At 41.8% G+C, this 26701-nt stretch overlaps 1 protein-coding gene and 1 long non-coding RNA gene across 4 annotated transcripts in view; one reads left to right on the forward strand and one right to left on the reverse strand.

Moving 5' to 3' along the window:
* Window positions 1-26701, forward strand: part of PALMD (palmdelphin) — a 70823-nt gene that overhangs the window by 36452 nt on the left and 7670 nt on the right. For all 3 annotated transcript variants that reach the window (XM_008170619.4, XM_042840625.2, XM_065554280.1), the window contains 5 exons: window positions 2485-2565; window positions 13731-13861; window positions 24794-24908; window positions 25993-26026; window positions 26135-26248. In XM_008170619.4, coding sequence (XP_008168841.2) covers window positions 2485-2565; window positions 13731-13861; window positions 24794-24908; window positions 25993-26026; window positions 26135-26248 — 475 coding nt within the window. The remainder of the gene's footprint in view (window positions 1-2484; window positions 2566-13730; window positions 13862-24793; window positions 24909-25992; window positions 26027-26134; window positions 26249-26701) is intronic.
* LOC135973026 (uncharacterized) lies at window positions 241-19093 on the reverse strand. The gene is made up of 3 exons (XR_010589709.1): window positions 18957-19093; window positions 843-886; window positions 241-378 (listed from the first exon to the last, which is right to left on the reverse strand). It is a non-coding gene; the product is annotated as an uncharacterized LOC135973026 (long non-coding RNA).

The following is a 26701-nucleotide window of genomic DNA, read 5'->3' on the forward strand; positions in this document are numbered from 1 at the left end:
TGTTTTGTGCTGCCAGGCTGATCTATTTAATGCAGCCTTCTCAAGATCATTTGGGTTTTTTGCATCAAAGTGTATGCTGTTCTTGATGCTGTCCTTGTAGCGCTTTCTGGGGCGGCCTTGATTTCAATGTCCTTGTGCCAATTCTCCACAGAAAATTTTTCTGGGGAATCTATATTCAGGCATCTTAATGACATGTCCAACCCAGTGTAGTTGAGCTTTATCAGCATGGCCTCAATGCTTATGGCATTTGACTTTTGGAGAACCTCTAAGTTGGTAATTTTGTCCTGCTAGCGGATCCCCATAATGGCGCGCAGAGACTGCATATGGAAGGCCTCTGGCTGTTTGATATGCCACTTGTATGGTGTCCAGGTCTCACAGCTGTAGAGTAGAGATGTGAGAACAAAAGAATTATAAAGTTTTATTTTTGTTGAGAGGGTTATGTTGTGGGATTTCAGGACTGTGATAAGTAACTTTCCTAATAACTGAGGCGCTTTCTGTATCCTATTCTGTAAATACAGGCTGACTTCATGACCTGTTCATCTAACGATTGGATTAATTCAAGAACACTTATAAAATGATATTAGGAAAGTTCTGTATTAAAGAAAGCCGTGAAGTTCAGAGATGGCATGTTCTTGAAATCAGGATAAGTGGAACAGTAAGAAATCTATGATAGCAGATCTTAGACAAAGCAAATTTTATAATAGATGCTGCTGACAAACATCACACACTAATATCTTAAATCCGTTGATTGTTAGGTTAAATGAGTTACAGAAGAACAAAGAATCTTTGATGGATAAGTATTATAGGGACTATGTCAAGCTATATTCCAAATCTAAACTCACCTTTAAAAGTTGTATCTTGTATTGCAGAGATGGGTCAGTAGCACCTTTCAGAGAGATGGAAAACAGAAGTTATGCCCGCTTGTAATTTGACACTTTTCAGAAGAGAAAGTGTGTCAATGCTAATTCACTTACTACAGTCTAACATGAGGGCAATCATACTCTGCCAAGCTACATGCCTCCCCATGTACTTCCAATTGGTTAGATGTTTATCACTTGCTGTCCCCCAGACAGGTACTGTTCCTACCAACAGTCACACAGTTGTCAGCCTTCACACCAGAAGTGGCTGACTTTCAATAGCAAGTGAAGGGCTTCTCTGACAGGACACTAGCAACCCCTGGGGCTTGGGGCTACATGTCCATTAAGGCAGGTCCAACATCAGTCAACCACACACGTTCCATCTCAATCATGAGGGGGAAAATAAACCATCACAGCAGGGCAGCTGCCTTAGTCGTGGCCCCTAACTGTAATGACGATCCTGTTTATATTTTGATCATTTACGAACAAAGGGGTGGGGAGAGGCTGCCCTAAGTCCAAAATGTTCATAAATGATCAAAATATAAACAGGATCGCCTTGCACCAAGGAAGGCTTCTATTCCCCTATTTACTCCTTTTCTTGCTTGGATCAGGCACTTCCCCGGCAAGACAGTGGAGTAAAGACCAGCTCCTCTCCTTTCCAAAAAGAGACTGAGCAATCCTTTGGGAGATGCCACTTCCTTTTTCTTGTCTTCCTCCTCAGCTGTCAGTTCCTCCTCCTAGCAGCTAGGCCAGGCTCATCTTGACAGCTCTTCCCACCACATTTGGCAGCTCAGGTAGTCTGAGAACCAAACATCCAACTTTTTGCCTAGTAGAGGGGCATAGCCTTTTCCAAAGTCACATGGGAGGCACATACACCCCTGTCAGAGATCCCTATATGCAGTCTTTTATAACCTCTAGTCATTACATCAGTTCTTACTATGGTGCATCATAGTATAGAACAGCAGGTGAGAAATGAGTTAGTTACTGCCCTATCACACATTAATGTAAATGTATAGGTGCCAAAGTTGTTATATCTAATAGCAATACATTGTGAAAGCAATGATTGGCAGTAGAGTGGCCCATTAGGGGTGCTTGTAATGGTACAAGTTACTCTGTGCTTGATTCAATGCCCATTGAAGTCAATGGGAGTCTTTCTTCCTACTTCAAAGGGATTTGGATCAAGTCATCTATCACCATTGTATGTTCTCCCCAGATTCTGGACGCCACTGAAAGTGGCACTGGAACAATTTTTATAGTAGGGGTGCTGAGAGTCATTGAACCAAACTGTATATGATGGAAACCACTTCAAGCCAGGGGGTCAACTTAGTTCCAGCACCTATGCCACTGGGCACCAAATCAGTAGTCTCTTGGTGACAGGTAGAGCAACCACAAGGTTATTTTATATTATGGCAGCTATCTGTGGCTCCAAGGGGCCATCCCAGCAGATGGGTATTGCCTGGGTGTAGGGACACCCCAGGCATAACCTTTTTCCTTTACCTCTGCGCTGTAAATAGGAAGGAAGGTGGTGCTACATCACTTAAGAATTCCCCCCAGGGGTCCAAGTTAAAGCACCAAAGCAGTGACATGTCACTTTAAAAATTAATGTGTGGGTTTTTTTAATTTCCAGGACAAGAGAAAGCTTCAAGAAGAAATTACACAGAAGCGTCTTAAAGTAGAAGAAGAAAAATTAAAATACCAGCATTTGAAGGTATTATTTTGTCAATATCAGCAGCTCAAGTTATTCAACATTTTAAAATATCTATAAAAGTCAAATAAACACAAAGAAAGTCCTAGCCCTGCTATTAACATTAGGCAAGACTGCTATAATTAAGTGTTGCTTCAGCCTTCAATCTAAGCGTCCTTCCATTTGTGGGTTTAAGTCATGCGTTTACTGTTACATTTGCAGAACTATTTTGAGTTTTACCAGAATGACTCCAATTGACTTTAATAGGCATCGTGCAAAAGCTTCACATAAAGGGGCTAATGTTGTTTGATAATTTTTGTAGCTTAAAGTGAGATCACAACCAGAAATAATTCCCAGCTTAAAACTGGACTTCGCATGTCAAACTGAGTGTGTTCACTTTATAATTTCAGCACAAAATGCAATATAATCACCAGATGCAACCAAATGGCAAATAGCAGCTTCTTGATAAAATCATCAAGTAGCAGATTATTTTTATCTGGCAAAACATCTATCAATTTATTTAATGCATCTCCTTAGTGAAATAATGTTGTGACCCTGTGTGGGAAGCATACAGGAGAAGCATCTGCAAATTTCGCACTGATGTCAGACTTGGCAAGTTCACATCAGTATGGTATTCAAAACACTGATGTGACCGGACAGCCTGGATGGGCCACACTGAGAATGCTTCACTGAGGGCTGACTCCAAGGATTAGGGCAAACAATGCCTCAAACTGGGGGTTTATCCTGTAATTAGATTCACCAAGCCAGTAACAAAACAGCTTCTCTAATACCACATTGGTTAACAAGAAACCAAATACAGTCCCTTTTAAGCATTCCAGCCCTTGACTCCCATCTAGACAGCCAAGTCTAATATAGTGAGGGGTTATTGAAAACCTGATTCACCATAGGTGAGGTTCACCAATTCCAAAGGACCGGACACTTATCCCCAGGTCAATATGAGTCTCAGCTCTTACCCAATAATCACACTTACAGCCAATCCTTAATAGCTAAAGCTAAGATTTTAATAATAAAAGGGTGAAAAAAAGAGTTGCAAATGGTTAAAAAGATCAATATACATACAAATGTGTGTAAAGTCCTTAGGTCAGTTTCATAGCAGAGATGGTGTGGCTGCTGATTTGTAAAAGTCTTTCTGGAATTAATTTAAAAATGTATAGTCCAATAGGCAGTCCAGATGTAGAGTCTGTCCCAGTCTTTCCACGCATCTTCCAGGTTATTCCAAATCATTATTTGGAAGATGTCTGTCTTACAACTTATACTTTCTCTGTTCAAAGTTTAAGCAAACTAGAGATGAAAAGGATCAGGCCCAGGGCTTCCTTTATAGTTCTTCTAGCAAGCTGACAAGCCTCCTCACAGAAATTGTCACAGCAGGGCCTTCTCCCGAGGAAGAATATGCAATGCAGGTCTTCGCTTCGAAGCTAATCTTCTATTTCCTATGCATACACTGGTAAACTACTTACATTCATTCACATAAGGCATTTAACCAGTCATGCATTATAACAGAGATATTTAAACCAAAGACCATGTGGATAATATATTAGTTTCTTGCAGTATCTTATATCTTTGATCTGAGGGTTAACTGGACACAGTCACATTCATAATTAAGGCAAATAAGACATGAAAGGGAATTAGCACCTACAAGATAATCCGGTTACATTGTTAAACTTCTAACAAGATATAAACACAGACCAATACACTTAGCCTCTACTCTTGATTTCTATTACTACAAATGAATGAGTGTTGACGATTGCTAGTCTAGTACAGCTCTTTGAAATTCACATACAAGTAGATTGTCTTGATTACCACTGTAATGCCTTCTGTTACATTGTTATTGGTCATACACAGGTTGGCTGGTCTGTCAGTGTCACAACTAATGAATCAGATGATCCACCTCTTCAATCATATTATTTAAAAAATGGGATGACTATTTTCTCAGGCTTCCCTTCTGTCTAGGGCAGTTTGGCATTTCAAGTAATTTAAATAAGACATAAGGCTTGCTTCTTGAAAGTATGCAGAACTGGTATTCTGCTATCAAAGATCCTAAGCATATCTTGACCCATATTAATTGCATGTCTGGATGGAGGGATCCAGCAAAGGGGTATTGATTTCAAGACCAGTGGTTTGGCTTGCTTTCCTGAACAAGTTACACAGAATTGCCTCTCCCACGACACAGAAGTGTATCTAAAACTGAATCATTTTCAAATTAAGCACATGTAGCCTGGCCCCGTTCATCTTCCTCTTTCACCCACACAAGAACATAGGAAGCTGAGTTTGTCACGCTAGATCATTACATCCTTCAGTTCTGGGTCCTGCTGCTTTAGAGGAAGGCAGGAAAAACTGCAATGAACCTGTCTAGTTGTGCAGTGCTGTATGTGGGAAAAGAAACACCCTACTCTATAAAACCTGCAACTAACAGATTACAGGCATATCATTTGCTTGTCCCTGTTTTAGCACATACACAAATGAAGTAGAAATTTCAAGGGGATAATACCCTATTCTTATACACTTCAAATATTGATGGCACCACAGGGCTCTGTTCTTGACTGGTACCTCTAGACCAGTGGTAGGCAACCTGCGGCCTATCCGGGGAATTCGCTGGCGGGCCGCAAGACAGTTGGTTTACATCAACTGTCCACAGACACGGCCGCCTGCAGCTCCCAGTGGCCATGGTTTGCCGTTCCCGGCCAATGGGAGCTGCGGGAAGTGGCCACGCCACTTCCCGCAGCTCCCATTGGCCGGGAATGGCAAATCGTGGCCCCTGGGAGCTGCGGGGGGCCATGCCTGCAGACGGTCAACATCCACAAAACGTCTTGCACCACTCAATCAGCTTACCCCGATGGGCCACGTGCGGCCCGCAGGTTGCCCACCACTGATCTAGGCCCTACCTTGACTCAAATTGTGGATTTAAAAGATTTGTCTCTTGCTGCCCCCAAGCACTTGCAGTAAGTGAAATATCTTCCTATATACCAAAGTAAGGGGAGGCCACATGATCTTGCAGTCACTGCAGCATGGCAAATGGGGCCCAATGTCACTGGCGGACAGTGATGCCCACTCCCATTTTAAGTCCCCTCTAGCTCTTCTTTTGTGATAATGCTTTTTTTCAGCCTCCCATCATATTTAAGCCTAGCAGTATCTCCATATATCTTATTTGCCCTTCTCTGGGCTATTGAAACTCAAATACATCTTTCCACATGCTTCCCAAAACAGAATACAGTTCTCCAAACAAGAGTGTGCCACTATTTAAGAAGCATCATTGTAGTATATTCAATACTATTTATTTTCTATCCCTATATGAACAAACTCAAGCATCCTTTTTGTTCTTATTAATGCTAGGGCATGCTGTAGGGCAGCCCCCCCGCCGCCTTTCAAGGACATGAAATTGCCTCAGTTTTAGCAGAAGTTAAGATACCATGCGGAACTGGGGCACATAGTGACTATGGAGATTCTTTCTCCTTGTTCCTGGTATCTATTTTAAATACACAAAAACAATCCCTATGTTGCAGGAACAATGACCTATAATTATTTATGTTAAATCGTACAAGTGCACACACTGCCCTGCACAGGTGCATATTAAAGACAAGATCTTCAGCTGCTATATATCAGTCACAGTGGCTCACACTAACTGAGTGTGTGCCTTCAGAGATATTTTTTTCAAAACCCAATTGCATATGGGTATGGATACACACACACTCACACGGTTTGAGGAGTGGGAGGGTGGGAGGGGAAGAGAAGAGAATGACTTTAAGGGCTCTTTAGTTTGTGAGCAGTAATTTCCTACTCCAATATTACCTGTGCATGTTCCTTGGTCACTGCATTAGAAACCATGTAGAAGCCACTTTACGTTGATCATGGTGCACAGAAAGACAGGCACATATGTCGCAATCACAAGGCATAGTCTAACTTTCAAACTAGATGTGTTTGAAAGTTGCACATGGTGCACCAAAGTGACTTAGGCATCTAAGGCCCATTGACTTTCACTTTTGAAAATGTTACTTCTAGTCCATCTCTCTGCTAATGCAGGATATTTAATTCATTTGGATTTGTTCTCTATTGCACAATTATCAGTACTTTGTCCAGTCTATCTTTCAGTGACCCATACAATGGAACAAAGTTGTTCCTGATACTCAGACTGGATTTTTCCTTTCCTAAGTTTGTCCTATGATTCCTGTGTGCACTCTCTGGTACCAGCCTAAGTATATTATTCTCTTTCATTAGTGTTTACATTCTTCAGATATTGTTGGCTATCCTATCCCACTTTAGTAGTTTCAGCTAAGTTACTAAAAGAGCTAATTATATATCTTTTCCCCATTAATCAATCCCTCTGTTCCCCAAATAACTTTGCTTGCTCTTCTCTGAACTACCTCTAATTTGTCAGTGTCTTTCTGGTAATGAAGTGTCAGGGTACGTCTATACCCAGCCGCTAGTTCGGCGGCTGGCAATCGAACTTCTGGGTTCGACTTATCGCGTCTTGTCTGGATGCGATAAGTCGAACCCGGAAGTGCTCGCCGTTGACTGCGGTACTCCAGCTCGGCGAGAGGAGTACCGCGGAGTCGACGGGGGAGCCTGCCTGCCGCGTGTGGACCGAGGTAAGATCGAACTAAGGTACTTCGAACTTCAGCTACGTTATTCACGTAGCTGAAGTTGCGTACCTTAGTTCGATTTGGGGGGTTAGTGTAGACCAAGCCTCAGAATAGAATTTAATATCCCCATGTGTGGCCACAGCCAGGGCCGCCAAGAGCGGGTTCGGGCCTCAGTGAAAAAAAATTTTTGGGCCCCCCAGCAAGGGCAGACCGGCTAAACAGGGCCGACAAGAGGGAGGGGAAGCCAGGCCCCCTTCCAGGCCGCCGGGCCCCAGTAATTTGTACTGGCTTCCCCCCACTTTCGTCGGCCCTGGCCACAGCAAAGCCATATGGAAAGGTATTACCATCCCCTGTTCCATGACTGGTTGTATTAGCACACAACAATATACAAACCAAGATTATGTTGGCCTGTTTTGCTTGCATATTACACAGCAAACTGATGTCTCATTTGCCATCCACTATCACCCTAGATCTAGTTCAGCATTCTGGCTTTCCAGATTTGTCCCTTTCACTAAATTGCTTTGCATTGCATCACTTTTCTCCATCCCACAACTATGGGCTACTTGCTCCTCTCCAGTATGTGGTAGAGGGAAACAAAACAGGGCAGGTAAGCCCCCAACCTGAATGAGGCTTTCATGGATTAGCCCCCTTACAGCAGTCTCACTCCAGATCAGTTAGATTAGGGCTCTGTGGGTCAGGAAAAGATGTGTCCCTGGGCTAAGGGTAGCATGCCTCCCCTGTACAGAGCATACATTAAATCTGCATGGGAGTGATTACTGGTGCAGCCAGCAGTAACTCCCCTCTGCACCTACAATCATTCCTATTTAGAGGATGGGGAAAGGTATAGGGACCACAGTTGTGCTGCTGGAGGTGATGTGCAGGGAGGATGGGACTCATATAGTTCTGGAAAAAGAATGAGGAGTATTTGTGGCACCTTAGAGACTAACAAATTTATTTGAGCATAAGATTTCGTGGGCTAAAGCCTACTTCATCAGATGCATGCCATCTGGGTAGACTTTCCAGCAGATTTTATGGATCCTTTCATTTTACCTGGTGAATCTGTTTATCCCCACCCCCTTCAATGTCTCTCCAAGTGCTATCTCATGGAGGTCATATGTGTTACCATCCCAGCAGTTTATCCTGTGAGAATGGTATGTAACCCTATTTTTGAAAGCCGTTAAAATATGAAAAACTCAGACCTTTTCCTAGATATAGTGTGTGGGTTTGCATTTTGCACATTGTGAAAATAGAATATGCACCTGATGACCAGCCACAAAATTTACATAAGACTCGGGAACACCTATGCAGGGGACAAAATAATGACATCCTGCTACATTACTCTAGACTTGTTCTATGATCTCTGACCAGCTACACCCCCCTCAGATCATGCTCAGGAGTTTGTTCACAGCAGTGTCATCTATTGTCAGTACCACCAGCATGATGGAATATGAACCACACAGGGCAATGATAACACTCTCAGAATGGCTGGAATGCTATCACATCATATTGTATTCGCATCCTTTTCTTCTATACAATGTACAGACGTTAACATGATATCAGAGGTACAAACATACTGTAGCATGCATAACTTTGTACCGTTCTGTGAATGTACCACTTTCATTCTTTGTAATGAAGGAAGAGCAAGATGGCTCTGCAGAAAGTTTCTGCATGCCTAAAGGCAGCTGTTATTGCTATACCTCAATGAATTATACTGGTTTCAGTGGAGCCATGCAGGATTCTTCTCTAGCCAGAGCTTCTCCCTTTATACAACAAACATTTCCAAGTTATACAGCACGGAAGCCATTCATGAAAGTGCGACTAATGAAATAAAATGTGCAAAAAAGCTATAATAGGAAATTTACCCACTGTGCTTATTTTTTATATTATTGTGCTTATATGGATGGGGATTATCCCTGTAGTCCTTGTACAAAAAACTTCCATTGACTCCAATAGGCAATATGCATGTCTGAGAACTACAGGATCAGATCTTATGTCATATTTGGCAATTATAATCTCCTTTCCCCAAAAGCAGTGCCAGGTCAATTCAAAACAGAGCAATACCTGGAAAGTCATTACCCTGAAAGCCCTACCTTTCATAAACATTTAAATAAAAGATACCTTGGTTCCTAATCAGACTAGATTATTGTAGGAATTGTCCCGATTTGACAAGGGGAAGACACTCTTTGAGTGCCAAATATTCTGGCATAATCCCAGCCATCTCCTTTCTGGTCACAATCACACATCTGATCATGCCGAGACCAAGATACATTCGTTGACAGGGCTTGGTGATACAGTTACAGTAAGAGGATTGTGCTTGTCTTCAGATATACGCTGTCTTCTCGCTTGTTTTAAGTCGCTACCCCCTTGATTAAAAAAAAATGTTCTGTTAATCAAACTTATCAAATGCAAGCCCAGTGGAGGCTGCATTCATATTTAGAGCTGAACAAATTATTGGAGGTTTTTTTGGGCCAGTGGCTAAATTTAACCCTCCCCCACCAAAAAACCCCAAAATTGGTTTCTTTAAACCAAACTGAGGTTTTTCAGTTTTTCCCCTCACCAAACCAAATATTCAAAAATTGTTTGGGGGTGAAACAAAATTTTGAATGGCAATTCAAGAGTAACATTTTTCACTGAAATGGTTTGTTTTGAACATGCTGAAATCAACAGTTTCAACCAAAAATAAGGGGAGGATTCGGAGGGAGGTCGGCTGAAAGATTTGACGAATTCCACCCAAATTCATAAAGTTTCGGTCACTCCAACACTGCCTCTTTAACAAATTTAATATTCAATGTAAAGAAATCCACCCAGCTCTAGTAACATTTTTTCCCCCCTCTGCACTGGCCTCCCTTCTTAAAGGTAGGGTCCCAGGGGTGATTGGCAGCACCACTGTGATGGAGTTGTACTACCTTGGAGTTGAAAAAAGGACCAGGAGGCCCCAGAGCTAGTTTGGAGACACAGGGCTTCAGATTCCACAGGCAGATCCACAGCTTATGGAGGCAAAAAGAGCTGGCCATTCTGCAGTGGGGAGGGATAAACCCTGTCCTTGCATCTGAAGAAGTGAGGGTTTTACCCACAAAAGCTTATGCCCAAATAAATCTGTTAGTCTTTAAGGTGCCACCAGACTCCTCCTTGTTTTTGTAGATACAAACTAACACGGCTACCCCCTGATACTTGACACCCTGTCCTTGTACTTCACAAAGGAACCATCTCAGGAAAATACTGCAAGAAAAATTTCACAGATCTTCTATCCAGATTTCCCCTCTTGTGGGTACTTCCATGGAAGGGAGTGAGGAATCCAGGTGTGTGTTAGCAGTCAACATCCACCTTTGTCAGATGCTTACATGGAACAAGTTTGAAACAGGTCTTTTGATTGCACTCTGCCCCAATATACCCTCTGTCTTCAACTGCCCTCAATCAATAACCCTACATCTAGTGCAATGTGACTGGAAAGATTTTCAGAATCAGCCCAGTCAAAAAAAAAAAAAAAGGTTTCATGCCTCTCCACTTTGTACAAGCACAGAACTAGCTTCTTGTGATGGCTTAGTGGTGAACTAAACAAAGTCACTTCCCATTCAAACAGTTTCATTAGGAAGCTGATGCTGTGCTGCCAAAATGAAGGAATCATTTGTCAAGTTAAAGATTGTTCGCAGAACACAGCAATGGGTGAACAGACTAGGGGTCAGCCAAGGGCTTCAGTACCCACCAACATCCCAGGGGTGGCCTCCAATCTTAGGCTGAAATATTATGTTAAACTGGCATTTTGACTGAATTTTATGTTAATATCTCTTCCTAGTTGTTTTCACTAGGAATTTCAATATTGTCCTGCAAGGCAAGAGGCATTATCCATCTATGGCCCATACTATCTGAGCACTTCACAATCTTTGTATTTCTCCTCATAACACCACTGTGAGGTAGGGAAAAGCTGTTCTCTCCATTTTTCAGATAGGGAACTAAATCACAGAGAGGCTAAGTGACTTGCCCAAGGTCACACAAGAGGTATGTGGCAGAGCAGGAACTTAATTCATGTTTCCCAAGTCCTAACCATAGGACCATCCTTCCTCTGCCACATCTCCATCCATCAGCAGCAGGTTGGAAAGATACCAGGGAGTGCAGTTCCTACGGAGGGAAAGGCTACTCCTGGTTGTCTTCCTCAGGGCTACTCTTCCAGCCCTTCCAAGTGCAGGCACATTGAATTTGTCTTGGGGAAAGTTTCAGAGCCTAATCAACTTCTCACAGCTCAATCCTATTTCTATTTGAAAGTGAATCTACTCAGTGACAGAAAATGTATATATGGGTAAAAATACACGTGTAGCTTCTCAGAAGCACTTTGAGAAATTAACACATTTCCTCTTATTTATTTTAGATTTTAGTGATGAATACCTACACATTTCATTCTAGATGTCTTTCATTTACAAAGTCTGGGCAAGATTCTCTACACACAGTTATGGGGCTTTGCACTGCTCCATAGCTTTCACAAGCAGCCCACAGAGAATTCAGCTGTTGGAAGGGAGCTCCCTGCTGGCAGAAACATGACAGATCTGGCCCTGTACCCGACACATCCTTCCCCTCTCTCCCCACTCCCCCCGTCTTCCCAGCACAGGAACGCATCAGGGTAGGAAGGGGCATGCTGAAACAGATCTCTAACAACCCTACACCAATGGTGCAATTTAGAGGAGCCCAGCAGCTGCTCTAAGCTGTGTTGAGACCAGAGCAGGTCCGGTTCCTGATCAAGCACAACTGTGGCATAGGAGACACTATAGCCATCTGATCCAAAGCAAGTTCTAAAACAACGGGAGTAATAACGGAGTGTGCTTTATAATCCCGTGAAAAGTGGATCAGCAGCCACTTCATGCAATTGACAAATACATAAATGAATAAGTGACTCAGAGCACCTTCTGTGTGATCAATTCACCAGCTCAAAAGAATCTAAACCACAGATGAAAGACAGACTCATGTTTTAATTAAGTAATGCTCATTAACATTACAAGTGCAAAAGTCCAAACACCTACTACTAACGCACGGTTCCACTCGTTAACCAGCCATGAGTGCCACTTCATTCCAAAAGGACTGGGAGGGCTCCATCTGTACTGCTGTGGTTTTGTCTTTGAGGGGTTTAATACCTCCTACTTACCTTCAGGAGGCTATGATGGAGCACCATCCTCAAGCATGCCCCTTCACAGCCTACTACCCTTTTTCTGTCTTGCAGTGATTTACTTCTTCACCAGAGTACTCAAGGCTTGGATTCCTGCTTTCTGGGACTTATGTATTAGTTCTCATACAGAGTCCAAACTCTCTAGCCCCTCAGCACCCAAAAGAAGGGCAAACCTAATTCAGGCAGACTTCCTCTTCTAAATTCAGGAATCCAACAGCCCCCCCTTAGGTCTGTGTAATAACTCAGATAGGCTTATCCTGCTTGTATTCAAGAGTCCCACATGTCTTATCCTAGGATCTGCATTAATAATTCAGTCCTTCCAGTCCTGCACTGGGAAAGCTCAGCAGGCAACAATTCTTCTGGTATTTTCAGGAGCTCCTCTAAATAACCCTTGCAACGGGAATTTTGCACACAGAGCAGAAGACTGACACAATGAGAAAAAGGCAAGGCAACCTGGGGCTCTAGGCATGCTGATACAAGCCATTCCCCTACACCATGGTTCCACCTCTGCAGCCCCACTCTTGTACCACATTCAATCTCCAAGTGAGCAAGGGACAGTGCTCAGAGCTATTGTTTCAGGCTGTCTGCAGACTCAGGCAGTCATCACTTTGTTGACTGTTTCAAGGTTTTCTTTATAACCATCCTGGCTGGAAACAGTCATTTAAAAATAAAAAGATATATATATATACACAGATGTAACCGCAGAACTTCAGGAGCTGGGGCCCGAGGCATGAGCCCATAGTACCTATGCTTTAATGCAGCACAGAGTAAAACAAAAAATTTCAAACACTGGGTCAGTTTACAAATGTTAACCATCACAGCTAGTAAGGCTAGCTCCACACTACCCGCCTGATTCGGCGGGTAGAGTTCGATCTTCTGGGATCGATTTATCGCGTCTCATCTGGACACGATAAATCGATCCCAGAAGTGCTCCCCCGTCGACTGCGGAACTCCTGCTCACCGAGACGAGGAAGCGCTGTCGACGGGGGAGCTTGCCTGCACCGCGTGGACCCGCAGTAAGTAAACTTAGTTCGATCTAGGAAATGTTGACTTCAGCTACGCTATTCTCGTAGCTGAAGTTGCGTTTCCTACATCGATCCCCTGCACCAGTGTGGACCAAGCCTTAGTGACATGTGGTCTGCTCACCTGTTAATTCAACCCATCTGTAAAGGCAGAATGATTGATAATGAAAATATTTTGCTGTTAATTACTCTATTGTTAAACCAATCACTAAACAACAACAGTTTACTCGTGTTTATTTATATTTCTATTATGGGAGTCCAGATGCTCCCATCAGGTCTCATTGGTGCTGTACAAACACATACAAAGACATAGTCCCTGCCTCAAAGACTATGGAGCTTACAGTCTAGGAAGCAGATAGGGAAAGTTACTGATTAGCATTTTTTAAACACACTTGTCTTTATCTTTTCTGAAATTAGAAAAAGGCCCTTCGGGAGAAATGGCTCTTGGATGGTCTGAGTGCTCTCACTCCAAAAGAGCAAGAAAAAATGCAAAAGGACAATAGGGAAGACCAGGAACGGACCAACAAGCTGCAACAAAGCATCCTCAGGTACAGCACAAATTTGTGGTGGCCCTCTGTAGTCATTAAAATGGTTCATTCTTAAAAGCATGAAGGAAAGGAGAGGTCCCACTCTCCATTGTTACAGGTAAAATGAAGTATCAGCTAAGGCTAATAATTTGCAGTGTTTTATTTAATTCCAAGGGTGCAATACAGTCTTTAATATATTTGAAGGGCTTCTGCAACAATCAGAAGTATAGCATGTGGGTTTGAAAGTTATTATTCCTACATATCTATACAATACCCCTAAAGGATTTGTTTTCCTGACTCCACATTCACCATTCGTACTGTTCTCTACAGAGGCAAGCACCAGCATGTGGATTTTGCTCAGAGATGCTAACAGTAAGTCAGATAATGCACACTTAAAATTAAGATAACTAATAAGTTCTTAATTTTAGCTAGAGAACATGTAGCCTTCAAAACCTGACCCCTTGCAAAGCATTCCACATCTAAGTCATGTAATCATTTGTGCCCTGTGATTATCTCCTGTCATGCTCTCACTCATAACCCATAGTGTTAAGCGCGTCCTAAATGTAATCCTCAGAACCCTCCCGCAGAGTCCTTCCTTCACCCTTTTGCTACCTCATTTTACCAGTTTCTACAAATCTCACAGCTTGGCTCTCTACCACATATAGCTATTTTTAAAGCGACATAAGCAGATTCAGACATGGCGGCCCTATTTGATCACAGGCATGTTCTTCAGGATTGTTAGCCGCATTCAGTACTTCTTGAATGCTGTGGGGTTTGTACTGTACACATGTTGTAGCTCCTCTGTGGCTAGGAGTACCAACATTTGTTCAGTGAGGACTATAGCAAAGATGAAGAGCTGTTTCTTTAGATCCACAAAGTTGCCGCGTCCCTGAAGTCTTGCTGAGGCTTCTTCCTACTTTATTTTAATTTAACGGCATCTTCATCTGAAGAGTCCTCTTCCTCAGCTCTCCTCCCCGGCACACTCCTTTGGCTAAATTGTCATCAAGATTATCTCCCATCGACCTCCTCCCTACTTCCTGTCTTATTGGTACAAGTGATATTTGTTTGTTGATAGGCAGCACTGCTGTGCCAGCTTGTGTCCCATAATTAGACTGATTCCTTCCGTGAAACACTTTTCTCAAGGAGAATCATTTTTTGGGTACATCAGTGGAATGCTTTGTTGTGGTGACAAGGGTATAGGTGCCTAGCTGGTTGTAAGACCCAGTTAAAATGCACCATCAATGTATTCCACTGACAACGTGATTGTCAAATATTACACACACACACACACACACACACAGGGAAGGATAGGCTCAGGACCAAGCAGAAGACACACAGCACGCTGTGAGCTGCTGTCCTATTGTTAAGGCCCCAAGGAATCCTGTTGCTCTGATATACTAGGAGGAGATTTTTTCAAAGGCTCACAGACTTTCAGTAGGAGTGGGGCATCTAACTCCGCTTTGAGCCTTTGGGAAGAGAAAGAAAAAACCTAGCCTCCCCAGCAATTTTTTTAAATGCTATTTTTAAAGCCATCGAATCAGGTCAAGAATGTTCATGTTTTTCCTTTCTCCTCCCTGTAGCAGTCCTCTGCACTGTTTCAAATTCATTCAGTGGCACCTAAATAAAGAACAGACAGTGCCCTTATCCTGCAGCTCTGTGAATAGTAGTAGAGCTAAAATGAGAGCTATTGAACTCCTGACAGATTAAATGCCTTGGAGACCGAGAGACCCCAGCGGGAAAGTACTGTAACTCCAGAGTATAAATCCAATTTGTCACCCAATCAAGGTACCTTAAGTGCTCTCTGTGCCTGAGTCATAGTATCTGGCTGGTCTCATAGCAACAGTTGCTGCAGGTCTCCTGCATCCTATCAGTAGAGAGGACTTAGAATTAGCATCAAAATAACTCCTACAGTATTAGCTCAAAGCTTTCAGCAAGTTTTTAAGTCCTTATAATAAATGGTCAGACTATTGCATAAAAAAAGACTCTACATTCTTAATATTGACCTAACCAGATTTCTAATAAGGTTAAATCCTACTAGAATCACCCATGTAGTGATGATATTTTTGTACATCTTACTATACTTGGTTCCTAAAGACTGTTAAGGATGTTGCAGAATCTCATTATAGAGTACATACTGTCCTTTGATGCTGCCTTTATTCAAAATATAGCCATTATTTCCTCATGCACAGGAGGGTTGTATACACTGATAGTACACTTTCTTTTGCACCATATGGAACATTTTAATTGCATATCACTTATCATTGTTCTTACTATAAAGCCAATATATTGTAAAGGCGAGAACCCCCCTAAAACAGAACTAAATACTTCTTTGTATTTCAGGGAGATGGATTAGAATCAGAGCCCCTCCTTTTCATTGCAGGTTGAGTACAAAAGTAGACAAGGGGTAAAAATTTCAGAAGTGCTTAAGTGACTAAGGCTCCAAAGTCCATTTTCAAAAGTGACTTAGGCACTTAGATGCAGGTAGGCTCTTAGTGAGATTTTCAAAAGCACCTAGACATCGAAATCCTATTTGCTTCAATGGGAGTTAAGCACCTAGATACTTCTGAAAATCCCACTAAGCACCTATCTGCATCGTTAAATGCGTATATTTAAAAATATGGCCAATAAGCTCCTAGGTCAGTTAGGCACTTTTTGTATTCTAGATCATATTTTTACCAAAGCCTAGTTTGTGATTCTGGTTCAGATGTAGCCAAAGCTTCACAGCAACAATAATTCTCATGAGGTAAATTTCAGGTACTAACAATTGTAATAGCAAATTTGAGCCTTCAGTTGTTTACAGGCATGATTAACATGCCATAGGTGTCTAAACATCTGACTGTGACTATAAATCAGTTATTTAGATTTAAAATAATTTTAATTACTCCCACAATCATTTACAGATGCAAAATCAGAAGCTTAGTTAAACTCAGGGTGAAAATTTCATCCTAAAAGTCCACTGCCCCCCAATATTAAAAGCTTCCTCTCTTCATATTAGGCTACTTCATTTTGCTACTCATGAATAGTAGAACCCAGAACTGTTGCTGATTTTGTATGCACCCTTGGGGCAGGTGACCTTTTGCAGTGCGATATGGACATTTTCACAGCTCTGCTATTATTATTTGCGTCATCTACTTAATTTTGTTGCCCAGCTAACTTTTCCTTCACTTTGACCTTTCTTTGAAAGCACTCTTAGATCATTTTCTCCTCCAGATGATTTCCATTTCTTGATGCACATACAAAATATCCTAGCTTTAATTGGAGTGCAAAGAGAGCCTGACACAAATGGCATGAGTATAAAATGCAAAAGGTTAACAGCCAAGGGAAATACAACACAGAGAAATTCACTGTACTCACTTTAAGAAGAAAAGATCTAGTTATGATGTAATGCTACTTAAATAGAATGAGGATCGGTAAATATCACTTCGTTTTGTTTTGAATGTGCTGTGTTTGAGAGAATGTAAAAAGGAATCAGTGCTATTACTCAGCAAAAATATTTCCAAAAAAGATATGAGCGAATTGAAGTGTAGAATAAATCACACACACAGACACACACACACAGCTCTTTCACATAACTCACATTCTTAAAGCTAACACATTTGGCAGCCAAAGAACTACATTCAGAACCATTGTAAAATACTGCTGGGGATGCTCAGAGCTCTGAGCCATCGTGTTCTCTCTCTGCCTCAGCAGGAGTGGGTTTTGCTGGAGAGTAGAGTGTGTATCAGCTCCCCCCACCCCCAATCTGTCTTCCTCACCAGCCAACTCGACACTCTTCCAATCTTCATCTTGCCTAGCAGGTAAAAAAGTCAGTGAACTCCAGCCCCAGAGCTCCTCAGAGATGTCTCTCTTCAACACACAGCCCATCATTGCAGATTCACAGAAAATACTACATTTGTTGCTCCTTTAAAGAGTCAATGCATTTCAGCTCATTAATGTAGCTGGTATTTGACACTCTTATTTCAGTCACAGCACTGGACTGGTTTATAGTAAAGGTAAAACAAGTTTACTATATAAAAAGCCATAGGTTTAAGTGATACCAAGTACTAGGAGTAAAGGTAGAAAGGTTTACAAACAAGCAAAAGAAAGATTACACTTTCTAAAGGGCACAGAATTAATTTAGCAAGCTGCAGTCTTCATTCAAGGTAGTTTCCTCACCAATATTCCTTTTTGAGCAATGGCTGATAGCTCATAGCCAGATCCTGGCTTTCCTTGTCTCCTCAGGTGAATTATAACTTAGTCTTTGTGTGTGTCCTTATACCTCAAAGTCTGCCTTTCTTTCCAGGGTCAAATTGATCCCCTGGGGTTCAGTCTGCAGTCTCCTCCAGGAGACCAACTCCATCTTGATTAAGGTGTCCCCTGGTGTATTCCAATGTGACGGTTCCTGCTGCAATTTTACAATGTAACTGTCCCTATAGCAATTCCCCATGCCAAATGACTGGGAATTGTCCTTCCTTCTGTTTACCACATACATAAATTGCAATCCCACCATCGCTGATCAACCATGCTTTGTTTGTATTCAACTCCTGGACAGACCTGTTTTCTACTTTGTTCAAATACAGACTTTAAAATCCAATATCGAGGCCATCCACACTCAGCATTGTCACATACATTTCACAAGGATATTATTGACCAGTCTGTTGTGACTTGTCAAATGATACCTCACAAGGCATATTTTGTATAAATATTTATTGCAATAGTGTGTAGGGTGTGAATACAAGATTACCTAGGGTCACACCCAAGTCTGACATAATGCAATTTAATTCCCAGAGTATTTAAAAGACAACAAACAGGAAACAAGCTGAAATGAGTAACACTCCAGGAAGTACAAAGGTATAATGGGATGGTGCTAGCTGTTGAAAGCATGATCTGAATATCATCAAATTCTCTGGGAACTAAATTGCATTATGTCAGACCTGGGTGTGACATTAGGTACCTTGTATTCACACCCTACACACTATTGCAATAAATATTTATATTATTAACATTATTATTTATATATATTAAATTCTAATACCACAAAATATTTGGGGTTCGATCAAACTGTAACAAGCTAAAATTCCATTCAGAGCAAAACATAGCATAAAAGCATTAAAATCTTTGAAAGTGAAAGCCTCACCATCTTAGTGCTGATCTATAGATGGCCCTGTGTGGGTGTGCCAAAGAGGAGAGAAGGTGTAAGAAACTCCCATCATTTCACCAAGCCTACTAGGCATAATTCAGCTGTCTGCACACAGGAGCACAAAAGATAGTGACCTCCTAACACTAACCAGGCCAGAATGGGTGTGGCTATGGTCCAACCTCCCCCCCCCCCCCACGCACACTGGTAAGTGCTTGCAGGTGAGCACAATTACACCTTTTAAAAGATATAGCAAGACCTACTCCTGGTCAGACCTCCCAGCCCCTCTATTCTGCATTATACAGGTTTAATAGCTCTGTCTACCATTGGTGGAGATCTATCTGTGCTTTAAAGATTTTCAGGACCTTAATATACAAGAAACACCTAACATGAGCACCTCAGAATCAACACCTGTGAGAGGTAGGGAGTCATTATCCCCATTTTACAGCTGGAGAATTGAAGCATGGGGTAGAGTAAGGCCCCCAACCACAAAAAGATTTAGGCACCTAACTCCTATTGAAATCAATGGGAGTTAGGCCCCTAAATGCCTTTAAGGATCTGGGCCTAAGTGTCTTGCACAAGATCACATATGAAGTCAGTGTGTGACCAGGGAGTTGAACCTAAGTCTTACAAATCTTAGTGTAATGTCCGTTCCAATAGCCCATCTTCCTACCACTATGCTATAACTACCTATCCAACAGCTCTGAAAGAGAAGACAGATACACTGCTCATGTGCACACTTGCCGCTGAGTAACAATATATTATTGAAAATCCCAGAGAAAGAATTTTACTGTTCATCTGAATGTCAAACTGGAGAGTGGATGGCACATGTACTGCCAAGGGGTGAGTTATTCTGTGCTTTTTCCTTTCTCACTCTTCTTTAAGAAAAACATGTAAATTCCTTTAAGGAATATTGCAGCATTTCTTTAGCTCCTGGTTTCTTTCTGCTGTTGCAGGCAGATTCATAGTGAATGCATATATCTTTCCCTCTCTTCCCCCTAAGGGGCCTCCAGTTTGAAGCATTTTTTTTTTTTTTGGAGTGCCCAGTAGGTCAATTCATGCCTGTTAATCATCCAGTACACAAGCAGGATTTCTGTTTTTTTAGATAAATGAGAGAGTTCCGTTCTTTGTATCAATACTGAACAATTAACAGTGGCCTGAAGCAAAACTGCAGGCAAGTAGTTCAACACTCAGGTTACGGACAGGAATAGCACTCACAGTATCTATCCCATAATACCCTGTTTACATGGTAGAGGTTACAGGGTATAAAGCCAAACATTCTCTGCTGAGGGTGCAAACTGGCTGCAGAATCAGGTAGACATATTTTGTCACTTAACTTGACAGCTTGGTTGCAAAAAATGTTCATTCTCAGTAGAATTAGTTGCTAAACAACTTATTTAAAAAAGATCACAAACAACATAATGTTACCAAGCACCATCCAGCCAGTTGGGAATATCCAGTATACTCCCAATTATCCAAATAGCAATGGGAACATGGATTTTATTCAGATACTCAGGAATTTGGATAATTGAGAGGGCAGAAGCCATTCAGCAGTGGAATGGCCTCCCCTGCAGCCTGGGGCTTGTCCTCTGCCTCTTCCTCACAGTCCTGACCAGGGGTTTCTGCTCTGCCCACCAGGACTGCAATCTTCTCTGCACCTTGCACCTGCAGGGATTGGGTGTCCCCAGCCCAATGGCAGCCAGGAAGCCTTCTGCAACTCTGCTGTCATGGCCCCACTTAGTCCTTCCTGTGACAGAGGTCTGCCCCAGGAGCCATTCAGCAGCAGGGTGGCATCCCCTGCCACAGAGTCTAGTCCTCCTCCTTGCAGTCCTGGCCCAGGGTCTCTGATTAATTACTTGAACATCTGCATTATCCAAATCCGTCCCTTGTCCCCCAGCATTAGATACCTGCGCTCTGCAGCATGTATCTCATGCATCTCATGCTGCAGGACAAGGAAGGGGTTCAGATAAGGGGAGGTTTGGATAATAGGGTTTTGGAAAAAACAAGAATACTGTAATTTATTAAGGGAAGTTATGGCTAGGTGGAGCCCAGAGCTGCTAAAATGTTGGGCTCACCCAAAACAAGTTGTCCCCCCCAACCCCAAACTGACTTTTCCTCTCTTTCTGGTATCCTCCAGTCAGACTCTTTTTTTTCCCCACTCCTGGGTCCTTGATCTTTCTTCCAGGTGACGCAGAGCTGTCTCTTCCCACAGGCAGCCGCAATCAGCTGTGTGCTGTACTGTTTCCTGAGTCAGTCATTGCTCTGATTGGGCACCCTCTGACCTGAAGTCCCAGTTCCAAAGATCCTGCCTTAATCTACTCCTGATAGAAATGGAAAACTGCCTCATGCCCCGAATGTTACTCAAGGGCAGATGGACAAAAACCCACATCGTGTATTTAATATCAGTAGATATGCCCAGCTTTCATACACCTGAAACCTGTACAAAGCAGTGAAAACCTCCAAAGATAAGTACCCCATAGCAGCCAAATTCCTCTTAGAGCATATGTATTTTTTTAAACTTAAACACTAAGAATGGGAAATAGTTAAATATCAGAACTTTTTTTCCCCAAATAGAACATTTAAACATTTCTAAATCAGATTTTAAAAATATAATTACAAAAAGCTGTTCTGGCACAATTTTCAGCCTCTCCAGCTATGCATGTGAATCTTTGAACACATACAGCACCGGGCTTTTGCAAGAGTGCATCCCTACAAGTTTCAGTGTGAAAACGTATAAAATTCTTTGCAAACTGACCCTAAAAATTTTATACATAAACATGAAATGGCAGGAACAAGTGCAAAAGCATTTATTTTAGATCCCGATCCAATGCCCACTGAAGTCAATGGGAATCTTTCAGTTAATCCAGTGGAAATGTACCTATGGACTTAGGTGGAGTTGGCTTAGGACCATAGTTATTGTTCTCTATTTTGGGCTTGAATAACATATAGCAGGGCTGGTGAGAAAACAAGCCTTCCTTTTCACAAAAAATTACACAGTTTCAAAACCTTAATGACATTTTCCTCAAATCCAGTCCCTTTCTGTGAAACACTTCAGTTTCAACAAAACGGCATTTTTGATGGTAAGAATTTGTGCTGAAGTGTTTTTGACCAGCTCTAACATACAGTTCTGCATAACAACAACAAAAGAGAGGGAGGGGGAAAAGAACTGTGATTCCTTACAGATATACAGGATGCACAGAGAGGCCACACACAACTAGTAAGAAACTGGTGAAATCCGGCATAGACCAAGAGATGAATTCTTTCAGCTGGGTATCAATGTGTCTCTTCTGTAACAATAAAGGCTTTAAAACAACCAAACAGCCAACATGTCTGGCAGGGAGGCTATTTTGGGTTAGTACTATTGAAATCTGGAAGGGAGATAGCAGGATCTCCAGTAATGGAAACACTGTCTTTTAATACCCAAATTTAGTTTACTAAATATTCGTGGAATAGCTGTACTCTTTGCAAAACACAGTGGTATTTTAGGTTTATGCTTGCATTGTATCTAATCTGCTTATAGAGGCCTTTGGTTACAGCCAGGCATGACCCAAGAGATTTTCCTGTAATAAATGGGTCCCTTAAAACTACCTTCTTGTTTCAGAACACGTCACCCAAACGGGAAGAAGGTTCAGAAAGGGGATGTCATTAATAACCCACTGACATATATACTGCTTATCGAAGCTGACAAGCTTCTCTTGCAAATTGACTGGCTGCAATTGTGAGGACATTACCTTGTACACTTGAGGCCCTGTCTCAGCAAGCAAAATTAACGTTCAGCTGCCTCTCCTTGGTGCATTGAATCAGCATTTCTGGTCGTATTACTGTTCTTCTGAAAAGAGATACTTCCAGAGATGTGGAGCCAGCACTTCTTCCACAGAGCAGGATGTATAGAAATGTAGAGTTATAATGGTAAAGGGCACATGGCAGGAAGGAGGATTTTAGAGACCATTGATAGCTGGGACCTGGTTCCAACTACTTAAAGCTGGTCAATGCTGTAAAGTTGTAGAAGGTATGCATCCAGTTCTCTACTTGTACTAAGGTGTGCCACATCTAAAACCCCATCATGACAGTACTTTGCATTTATACATCACCCTTCCTTTCACAATTAATCAAGCCTCATGCAGTAACATGCCTGGGAGTCAGGTATTGTTACACCCTGTTTACGGATTGTAAAGTGAGAGACAGAGATGGGGGGAAGGTAAATGTTCAAATCCAACCCTCTATATGTGGACTTGTGCACACACATACAGAGGAGCAAGTGTTAAAATATTCATCCCCCAACCCCTTGTCACTGAGTATCTGTAAATCAGTTGTATTTGGTTCCAAACAAATGAAAGGGAAAGAAGTAAAGCTTTAATCCCAATCTCCACAGAAGCTTTTGTACGTGGGTGACTTTGTTTTTGCCAGATACAGAATTAACACTGGTTGGAAACATTTGTGCTAGTATAATTTAAAATACTATTATCATCACCATTATGCTTAGTAATAACAATTGTTTTCTAAATTGAAATAATTACACTGAAGAAAGATAATGAGATCACTTTATTGGTTTACTTTAGTCCTACAAAGTGAACTTTAGTTATTTGTAGCTGGGTTTTAAAATTCAAACAAGCGCTCATAATCCCAGGTCCAGTGTGTGCCAGTTACGAGGAAGGAATGCAATTTTATCTCCAAGGGAAGCAGTTTAGCTCTCTGTATCTTCCTCCATTCTTTCCCTTCTGCCATCCTTGCTCACACAGAGTAGTACCTTATTCCACAAGAAGTCCATCTGAAATCATTGCGGCTATTTATGTAGTAAGGGACTAATCCACATTATGTAAAAATGGTCAGAATCTGGCCCCTTAATTATAATCGTGTAAATTGTTGTTTATAACTTTCCTACAGGGCCGCCTGGGGGGGGGGGGGGAAGGCAAGTGGGGCCCCCACGAAAATATAGTATTCTATAGTATTACAACATTTTTTTATGTAAGGGGCCCCCGAAACTGCTTTGCCCCAGGCCCCCTGAATCCTCTGGGTAGCCCTGCTTTCCTACCACCAAGCAATCAAATTGCTCTGCTTGTTCTAGATCAGTGGTCCCCAACCTTTTTCGTCTGGTGGGCACCAGACGACGAGCCACAGAGGACCGTGGTGGCGGACGAGCATCCGTTGAAATGCCGCCGACAAGCGGCAAGGTCAATAGGAGTTGCTGCTGAAATGCCGCCGACAAGCAGCAGCATCCAGAGGCATCACCACCAAAATGCCACCAAAAATCTGCAGCATTTCGGCAGCGACCCCTCTGGATGACGCTGCTTGTCGGCGGCATTTCGGCAGATGCTCATCCGCCAGCCAGTACGCCACGTTGGGGACCCCTGTTCTAGAACATGGGAGAATGGTGATCCAGAACAAAGAAGTGAGCAAATAAAAACATTCACCCCTCTGTGAACTGGCCTAATATCTTAAGTCATTGTTATGGGGAGGTGAACACCATTTTAGTTGTGATAATGCTTGAGAGAGTTTAGCTGAAGGTGAAGAAATCCTTTAGGGGCCTCCTTTCCTCCCTCCATCCCCTTCTAAAAGAGTTAATAAGCAAATTTTACCAGGGTGCCTTAATCTGTTTATTTTCAAAGTATCCTCTGAAGAGATCTGTGACAAACACATTGGCCTGTAAAAACAACAGGCATATTCTGATTTCACACCTTCCTAAATCAAGAGCAAATCAGTTTCATCAGTGTAAAAATGGTGTAAGTGTGAGAGGAATCAGGTGCATCGATATCGCTATAGGACATATACTGTAAGCTTAATTGCATTTTAATACATATTCTTTCAATATTGTTATATAAAATAAATTATGCTTGCAGACTTGAGAAAGAAATTGAAGCTCTGGAAAAAGAAGAGATGAAAATCTCAGTTAATGAACAGGCAATTTTAAAGAAGCTTAAATCAGTTGAGAGAACAGCAGAAGATATCTTAAAGGTTGGTGTTACAACACTTCAGAAACAGGATTCTTTAATTCATTATTATAACAAATAGATTTTAGTAAAGAGGAATTGAATGGATCATGGGACTGATATTAAGATACAAGGTATTTCACCTCAGTAGTTCAAATCTAACACAGAAGAGTGACCAAAAGATTACACCATCCAATGGCTATGATCTATATGGAAAGAGTTTGGTGGTTTCAGCCATTACTCAATGGAAAAAATATCTACAGCACATCACAAAATCGGCAATTGGCAGCTTTGCAGGCCATCTCAGCAGAGAGGGCAAGGAATGAATAATGATCATGGACACTGAGCTATCTAAACCCTTGAGGTGGTCACTCCAAGCAACTATATTGTGACAACTACCTTGTCTCTCTAGTATCCTGGGACTGACAAGGCTACAGCTACACTATATTGTGCACCTGTCATAGATCCTAAGTGCACTTACAATAAAAATCTTGTGGTACCATTAATCATTAGTCAGCTATGCTGACAAAATGTCAACAGCATTTTTTAAAACCTTCTTATCTCCCACTTGAAATAAAAGAGAAGCCTTAACCCATAACTTCAGGAAAACCCTATCTAAACAGATTTTCAGCAATATGCCTGAAAGTCAACAAACTTGGGGCCAGATTGCACACTTGCTCATGCAAATAGACTCACTGACTTCAATGAGACTACTCACGGCCATAATTGCCCTATGGCTTTGTCAGCTCCAGGAGAAAAAGTAATTCCTGAAGTGAGGACCCTCCACTAAGAACACCCTGACCTCTACACTCCAGATGTACAAATCTATGGGTTGTTCTCCAGTGCCATGTGAAACTATGAGAGAGGCTGTCAGGAGCCAGACTCTAAGGGGATAGATAAGGCATGCTGTCAAAGTGGAATGGGAAAGCTTGCCCCACAACTGCAACTGTCCTGTTGAGAGGTTATTTCCATTTCCAGGTATCTTCCAGTTCAAGCTGAGCTACACAAAAACTTAAACAGTTGTGCAGTAGAAAAGTCTCTTGTGTTTTGAGTTAATTTCTTAAAACCGCAGTAATCACATATCACTTTTTGTTGCTCTTTCTTCATAGTCTGTGAAGGCAGCTAAAGCAGAAATTCAAGAAGGTATGTTCAACCAAAGCATTTTATATTTAAAAAAAATAAAAATTTAATGTTTGTTGTATCAAGGCAATGAAAAGTACTCTGGATCTCCTATTTATTTATTTTTAACAGAGGCGGTGGACTACATATATACCAATATACCTGACCTTCCAAAATCCTTCAGACCTTCTGCACTGAAAAGGGCAGGACATGCAGGAACTGAGGATGAGGATGAAAACAGAAGAGGTACAGATTGGTCGTAACTCTAGAAAGAGTGCAGATTTGTAATGGTTCATAAGCCTCTTAAAAAATTAAAGCTAACTTATTTAAGGAAAGAATAGAGAGACTACAGATAATAGGCATAATTCTCTTCTTACTTACACACAGTAACTCCATTGTAGTCAGTTGTGTGGCACTGCTGTATAACTAGTGTACCATTAAAAATGAGGCCCAATGTTTTCTAGCACTTTCATCCAGCACTTACTTACCATACTTGATGTAACCCCTATCTGGTTCCGATAGAAAATGCATTATGTGGACTACTATGAGCAGTTATGCCTGCTGAATAACCCAAATCTAATCATCCCCTGACCTCTACAAAGCTTCCTATCTCCCACTATCTTTAAGACTGAGACTCTACTCCTGCATAGTATTACTGTCCCTCGATTCCCATTGACTCCCACTGCTCAGCACCTTGTA

This window comes from Chrysemys picta, chromosome 8 (genome assembly GCF_011386835.1).
Source record: "Chrysemys picta bellii isolate R12L10 chromosome 8, ASM1138683v2, whole genome shotgun sequence".
NCBI classification, from domain to species: domain Eukaryota; kingdom Metazoa; phylum Chordata; order Testudines; family Emydidae; genus Chrysemys; species Chrysemys picta.